The 8,273-nt window shown below is 37.7% G+C and overlaps 1 protein-coding gene across 1 annotated transcript; it reads left to right on the top strand.

Annotated features, from left to right (window-relative positions):
- Positions 1-409: 409 nt before the first annotated feature.
- LOC128512803 (uncharacterized) lies at positions 410-7,582 on the top strand. The gene is made up of 10 exons (XM_053486226.1): positions 410-572; positions 681-758; positions 2,196-2,307; positions 2,388-2,542; positions 3,863-4,011; positions 4,100-4,256; positions 4,348-4,441; positions 5,752-5,815; positions 6,376-6,458; positions 6,582-7,582. Exons 2-10 carry the CDS (start codon positions 689-691, stop codon positions 7,189-7,191), a joined length of 1,494 nt encoding a protein of 497 aa, XP_053342201.1. The 5' UTR covers positions 410-572; positions 681-688; the 3' UTR covers positions 7,192-7,582.
- Positions 7,583-8,273: the final 691 nt, after the last annotated feature.

The following is an 8,273-nucleotide window of genomic DNA, read 5'->3' as shown; positions in this document are numbered from 1 at the left end:
TATTTTCACAATTTTTTTTTTATTACTATTTCTTTGTTTGTTTTTGTTCTTTGCATGAGTGTTTTCATTTTTCAGGTGCAATTTTCTGACATGCACAATCCTCTCCTCTATATGTACTCACATATTATATATACATATTTTTCTTTTGTTCTTTCTTATGTAAAAGCATTGCGTGACACATTGGCCGTCCACATGGTTCTTCAATTCAGATAAAGTCATTCTAGATAGCATCAAGAACAATGGAATGGCTTTTTTTGTTTTTTGTTTTTTTCCTGTTGGTCGTGCATAAAGCGCATGGCGGAAACTGCGCCTCTACAGTTCCACAGAACTGCTTCAACCCGTTCTAGTAAAAAAAAAAAAAAAAAGGAAAAGCTGAAAGCCATCCTCCTCGACGCCGCACTCCTGACAGGCCAGGCGGAGAGGCGAGCCGCCGCTCTTACGGCTTGTCAGTCCTTAAACACAGAGATATATACAGTATGTATACTCTATGTGTGTGTGTGTGATTTATACTGCGCTCACCAGGGAATTTCGGATAACTATGACACCACTTTGACCTGATTCCAAGAGGAAAGGTGAGTTTAAATGACGTTCGTGGAGATCCTAAAATAAAACCTCTGTTCTCTGTGATCAGGTCGCGTTACGGAGGAAATCCTGAAATCATTTTGTGTTTGTTTGTACAGAATAGAACATGGGAGCCTTAATTAGAATCCTGAAAGCTATTCTTCTTGCTTTCAGTTTTGGCTTCACCAAATCCTCCGGTAAGTATTCTTTTCATTTTGTTTTTTATTACAAGTTGACGTTTTCACACTAAAATTCCATCCAATAATTAAATCAATAAGGTTAAAATTTTCCTTATATTATTGTAATAGGCTTCTGTTCAGTGCCAAAATATGTAAAAAAAAATGTTTGTTTTTTTACTTAAACATTCAACATGTTAAATGCTTTCTCCAGCACTATATATACATAAAATAATAGTTTCAGTTGTTTAGCATGTTAAAGGTTCCACAAAAGTTAGATTAGAAAAAAACTGATATTTATAAGATATTGCTATATAATTTATATTTATTTTTTTACAAAACTTTTGAAAACTAAAGACTTGTTAAGCTTTTCAAAGAAAAAATTAATAAAAGTTCATTCCTTATAGTTCTTTCTGTCTGGCTGTGTGTTATCATCAAAGGTGCCATTATTTATGTTTTATGTTAGCCTTTAATTTTTTTTTACTTGTTGCTAAAGAGACAGCTGAAATGTATACGTTAGTGCTTTCTCAGCTTATGTAGCCAAAAACAAAAACCAATTTACTCAGAACAGAAGCTAATTTGCTGAAGGGAAAGGAGAGACGCGTACTTGCTTCTGGTACAGTAAGCAAAATAGAAGATAACTTAAAAGGAATGTTGATCATGCGCCAAGTTTATTTTTCACTGTCACTTGGTACATATCCAGGGGGGAAATAGCAGCTCTTCCCCAAAGATACTGTAAGCTACACCTCTTCCTGTAATAAAATTGGCAAAACAGTTAATGACACACACATCAAAAAGAACAAATATTAGAAAAAGACCAGAAAATCCACTCCCTAGGATAAAAAAAAAAAAAACACATCCAATTATTGGGCTGCATCAACCAATGAAAACAACTAAGTGGACTGGAATTGTGTTAAGAATTAGAATAATATTAAAAAAAATTTTTTTTCAATTTTTAACAATAATAAAGATAATAAAACCTGAAAGCACAGTGCTGAATCCTTAAAATGTGCTTGGAAACAAATGAATTTGGAGATCACTTAAACGCTTTGTGAAATATTTAATAGTGAAAGTAAGAGCATTCCCATGAACTCTCAGGATTGGGACTAAACAGCTGTATGTCCATAAGAAAACCACTTTTTAGTGAGACTCATCAGGAACAAAAGCTCCAGTTTGTCAGGGAGCATATACACTAGACGTGACTTTGGAGTGATGGAATAAGGTCATGTGACCGGATGAGTCCAGATTGAGCCTATTCCAGAGCGATGGGTGTGTCAGGGTGAAAAGGGATTTCATTCAATGAAATCATTTGAAACTATTAAATGACATATTTAATATTATGAATATTTTTTTGTCTAGGAATAAATTACTCAACATATTTGAGCAACTTATTAGAATTTTCTTAAATGGGATTTTCAAATGAACTGACACACGCTTCTTCTTTCAAACGATTTTCAGGGCCCCTGCAGTGCTATAACGATTACGATGCCGAGCTAACGTGCACTTTGACCTTGCCTGACCCAGAGGATTGTTTTGAAAACAAAGCTTCAATATTAATCTCTAAAGACAGGTTAGTTTAGAGGATGTCTGTTTCTTTAAACACACTTTATTTGTGGTATTTGCTTCAGATGGTCCTTTCCTATGTTACAGATATTTTGAATGCCGCTTTAATCAAACCCCTACTGGTGCATGTGAATGCAGAATCCAGGATGTGCCGGGGTTCGTCATTATGGAGATATTCACAGTAAATGTCTCGAAGGGAAACAAGATTTGGCACAAGGAAAATATCAGTACCGAAGCGAGCAGTAAGTGAATTATGATTTGTGCTGAGTTGTACGACGATCTGTTTTTTAATTTAAAAATGCCCTGATCGTCCCAGGGGATTTCTTCATTTCGAGTTCTCTATATTTTAAGCTTCTAAACCTGTTTCTTTCATTGTCATATTCTTCGTTTTGACATATAATTACCTGTTACACAAGTGCTCATTCCCCCGTACACAAGGTAGGTTTCTCACGGCCATGCAGAAGGCCCGCGTTCAATTCCCACCCAAAACTCCAGTCACGACCGGTCCCCATGGTTGCTTCAGGAAGGGCATCCGGCATAAAACCTGTGCCAAGTTGTTGTGCGGATCGGATGGTCCACTGTGGCAACCCCACGACGGGAGCAGCCGGAGGACAAAATATAAAAATTTTTAACTTCAAGAATAAAATAGTTTGGAATAGATTCTGGAACTGAGCGCGTGCAGCATTGAATCTCAAGCATGTCAATATTTTTGAATGAGATTTATTGATGGAGATCATATCCAGAGCAGCGTCTACAGTGTTGGCCAAAAGTATTCAGACAAAAGTGAAATTCAATTGTTTTAATGACATCGTCATTATTTAAAAAAATGTGAGAAGTCCTTTACACTTCAAAACCTGCTGGATCCGGCTAAACTTGTTCCATCCATTGCTGCTTGATTAAGTACAGGAAATGGTTTCTTGACTGCTCCTGGCTTCTTCAGCATTGTCCAACAGTTGTCTATTGGGTGGAGGTCTGGAGCTGAAGACCACCGTAACGTGAGATTGTCACTTGTCTCCCAGGTACTTACAGTAGCAGCTCCTCTTGTGCTGGATGGACTGAGAACTATTTTGTAAAATGATTTGTTTTGTGCTCAGAGAGTATGATGCATTTGGGGAGAACTATAATAACTACTATAATAAGGAATATGTTGTCTTTACACCTATGGCAACCACTGTACTGTTGGTTGTTTTTTTCCACCACATTTATCTCTGGCGTCAGGAGCATCTACATACACAACGAGTCTGTGCTTGCACGCGTCTCTGAACTGGATAAACGAGGCGGTAAAGTGCAACCTGCAATTCCGAAAGTATACTTTGACTCACACAGAGGCTTTTATTCAAATCGCAATTAGTTTCTTTGGGTGTTGGTTTTAATCGTCATACGAACAAGTATTTCTGGCATACTCTTACACAATGTGCAGTTGGCCTACTTTGTCTTAGGCTGGAAGATTTCCAACTAATGAAGTATATTTGTTATGCAAATCTAAACATACTGTATCATGATATGTAAATCTCCTATTTATACAGTCCCTCCAAATACATTCTTTCATTTCTTCAATGCAGTTAAGCCCAGGAGACCGATCATCACATCAGTGGTTCCGAAGCCGAACGGAGACTTCTTAATTACCTTAAACACGACCTACACAAGGGAACCATTTTCCGAGTCTCTGGTTGTGGAGCTCACGTACGGCGTTGAAGGAAGCAATAATAACGTGAGTCACGTGCTACAAAACTCATTATGACAAAACTCATAGTGTCATAGTATATTATACAGTATATATATTTTTACTTTCCATACAGGTCACAAAGCTTTTAGGAGAAGGTCATACCACATATGAGATTGTAGGCAGGAACCTTCAACCTAATGCCAAGTATATTTTAAGAGCAAGAGTGAAATCAAACTATCCCCCTAATAAGGTGTTCAGTGACTACAGTGAAGCACATGTCTTCAGAACATGTAAGTGTTATTACTGTAAGTGTTTGTGAAACCATTTCCCAAACTTCATCATCCTGTTTAACAGACCTTCATCACGTCTTTGTGCCACCAGTGCTTTCACTACAAAACATTCTGAAGATAATACTCCCCATCTTATGTCTCATTCTCATCATTTGTATATTTTCAATCTACTTCTGGTTCAACAGGTAAGACCTCTTTTATTATGTGTGTGTTTTGATTATTATAATCAGAATCCACTATCATGTCAGGTCGGATTTCATGCACACATTTCAGAGCGATGAGTCACCATGGATTTATCGCTACGATCACACTCTACTTACAGGCTTGGCAGTCATGACGATCATGTTGATCAGAGTGCATTAGAAAACACGCATTAGCAACGGAATTATAAGGGGGGAGGGGGGGTGTTCAAGTCAAACCGGGACTTGTGATGAAATTTCTCGTAAATGAAGGTGTATGTTATTGCCACATCTCCCGTACAGTCCTGACCTCACCGCAAGCCATTTCCACATGCTTGAGCCATTAAAGGAGTTCCAGAAGCCAGGGTTTCAGTCGTGAAGCAGGCATTCTGATCACAGCTCCTTGATACCTTGATAGTGCCAAGGCACTAATAAAACACTAGGATAAGTGCATTTATGTCGAGAAATAAAGGGAGTTTTTACTCTCAGGACTCTGTACTGTTTTTCTGCACCTGCTCCTGTTGAGTCCCTCTTTGACTCGAACGCCTCTCGTACTGTATATTTTGATTAAATAACGTACTGGAATGTTTGGCCCCAGAGAAGCACCGTTCGGTTCTTCCATCAGCCACCTTAACAGGAATAAAGGTTCCAGTAAAATGGCAAAATTTTCAGTATCTGCTCAAAATCTCACAGGAGGTGGAGCTATCGGCACTGTCTGTTGCTGATTGGTTGAACATACTGTAGATCATGTGTCTCAATCTGCAAAATAAACAGACAAAGAATATTATAATAAAAATACTGTACTGCTTACTTTGTTTAATTATTTAACATACAACATCAACGTCTATTAAAAAATAGAATTCATTTACTTCCAAAATTCGACTGATAGACAGATGGTGGGCTTCCTCTGGGTTCTCTGGTTTCCTCCCATAATGCAAAGACACACAGTGTGGGCTGATTGGTGTTTTTCAGTGTATGATTAAGTGTGTGAGTGGTACGGAAAAATGAACAATGAACAACATTTGGGAAACATCCACAGTTAAGTTGTGTTGATTTGACGTAAGGGTTTTTTAACTGTATTACTGTGAATTGGGTCCCAGTCCCTTTTTTTTTTTTTACATATTGGTCAAAATAAATAATAAAGATAAAAATAAAAAAAATAAAAAATAAATAAATAAAATTGGGATTTGGTTGCAGTACCACATTTTTCCCAGATTAAATCCTATTCCTAAAATTGAATTAATCAATTTTTAATCTACTTGTTATTGATCTGTTTTTGTGTCTTTATAACGGATTTATTTGCAACTCTATTACAGAATCCTAAAACCATGGTGGGACAAGATTCCTACTCCCAAATTCTCTTCTAATTTTGTAAAACAGGTAGGCAACGCCGTTTCCTTCAATTACTCCATTATGAAGGATTTCTAACAATATATTTTGACAAATTTGTCTCTTGTTTTTTTTTTTTTTTTTTTTAAGAGATCCAATCTAACATTCATAATATATATAAATATATATAAAATTTATTCCTAAAGCTTTATCCTGCTTGGAAAGCATTTTTTTCCCCTGAATCTTCTATCTGTTTGACTAAATCGGTTTATCCAAATACAGTCTAATTAAAGTTACTGTGCAGTGTTAATTGGCTTCTGTCCAATAGCTTATATTAATGTGGCTTATAACAGTATAACAGTAAGTTGAGACAATTGTAAGAATAAAGTATTAGCAGAAATAATGCAAACAATTATTAAATTCCTCTTCAACAATAAAGATCAGTTTTGTTGAGTTGGCTCTTATACTACTGCATCTGAACAAAAAATTGTAGTTGTCTGAAATTAAACAATAAAACAATATTAAACAATAATAACCAATAAAAAATATATAATTTTATTATACCAGATGTTTGCTGTGGTTGCTTCATGATTTATTCTTTTCTCCATCAGGTCCCACAGTTGCTGTCGTTTCAAAACGAGTTGTCGTCTGTCAGTCCTGTTTCCACAGAAAAACTCATGGCCAAAAAGATAAGGTGATGCTTTCTTCCTCTAAACAAATCTTTTTTTTTTTTTATAAAAAAAAAAAAAAAAAGCAAAATCCAATGCATGTCCATTTCTTACATTTCTTACAACTCTGAATATTCTTCCATCCACAGTGTGGAATCCTCCCACGTCCAGGGTGAGAACAGCCACTCTAGTGTCCGCCTGGGGAAGGGCACGGATTCAGTACCACTGATCTATTCCTCAACAAGCTACGAGCACGTCAACGAGAAGGAGAACAGCTCAGATAAGTGGTTCGAGTTTGATAAGGAGCCCCATTCTACAACCACCACTGAATCTTATAAAAATGAGAAGTCTTATAAATTAAGCTCGGGAATGAGCAACAGGACCTACTCGCAATCGAGCTCCAGCAGCTCATTCTTTTTTAAACAGCCAGTTAGTCAAATCGACCAGACCGAGAACATCCTCTTATCACCCGAGCTCCTGGACCCGACGATAGAGATAGATTTTGACTACAGCATGTGGAACGGATGTACCGAGTCTGGAAACTCCAAACTGATCCACATCACACCCCAGACCGATGAGACGCCTGTGGTTCTGGGATATGAGAGCTTGGGTGAGGTGTGCGACCACAACGCTCTTCGTTCTTTTAACGATCCATTCTCAGAGAAGCCATTTAGCATCAAGAAACCAGAGAACGCTCTGTTTTCTGTGCATGACAGCCTCCCTATTCCAATGGATGAAGGGTATCAATGTGTAGCCTGAAACACTGGAGAATGGAAGAGCATCGCAAAGTCAGAATTTGATTAGAAAGCCTCTCAGGGCAATATCATGGCAAATGATCATAATTCTGATTTGCATCTCTTTCAGGCATTCAAATGGACTCAGGGTTTGATAGAACAGTCCAGGGCGGGACTTCCTTAGGTATATTTATAGTCGCATGTTAATTTCCTTTGTATTTGTCAGCATTCATATTTGAATGGAAATTTGCAGTAGTGCCACACTATGAAAATGAGCATCACAAGAGGTCTTTAACTTAACTTCAAATGTGCATTATTATGCAGAGTTCTGAAAATTATCATTTCATGTAAAGATAATGAAAAGGTTAATGAAAAGATAATTGTTTCAATATGTTGACGTTATTAAATAAAGTCTTGTGAGGTTAAACAGCTGTTACCACTTTTCTCATTATTATTATCATTATTCTTTAAAAAAACTTACACAAAAGGTCTTTAAATTAAAAGTATGTGCATGCAAGGCTTTAGGCTTGAGGAGTAAGGCTAGTCGATCATACTGTACTACTGTAGCACGAATTGCTAGGGATAAAAAAAAAAAAAAAAAAACATAATCCCAATTAAGCTAAAAAGGAGTCAGAACACACAGTGCATTACAGTTGTACTGCGTAGCTGCAGACCGATCAGGGTGTCCGTGCGGCTCCGTGTCCATCATTGAAAGCACCTACACTGGGCAGGTGAGCATCAGGACTGGACCTCGAAGCAATGGAAGAAGGGGGCTTGGTCTTTTACATCACATGGACAGCTAGTTGTTTCTTTATCGCTCACCTAGGGAAGAGACGGCACCAGGATGCACTTTGAGTAGAAGTTGACCCGACTGATGCAGTGCGAAGCCCAGGGTAATGTTCTGCTGGGAAACTGTGGGTCCTTGGGTTACCTTAACACGCATCACCTGCCTAAACACTGATACAGAACGAGTCACACCTCCTCATGGAGACGGTGTTCTCTGATGTCAGTTGACTCTTTTAGCAGGGTAATCCACCCCCGCCACACTGCATACAGGGTTCAAGGTCTCAGATCTCAATCGAAATCACTTATCCGTAGGATGCTCTG

Source organism: Clarias gariepinus, chromosome 25 (genome assembly GCF_024256425.1).
Source record: "Clarias gariepinus isolate MV-2021 ecotype Netherlands chromosome 25, CGAR_prim_01v2, whole genome shotgun sequence".
In the NCBI taxonomy this organism is placed as follows: domain Eukaryota; kingdom Metazoa; phylum Chordata; class Actinopteri; order Siluriformes; family Clariidae; genus Clarias; species Clarias gariepinus.
The sequence above is the reverse complement of the archived record's forward strand: the minus strand, read 5'-3'. Positions and strand labels throughout refer to the sequence as shown.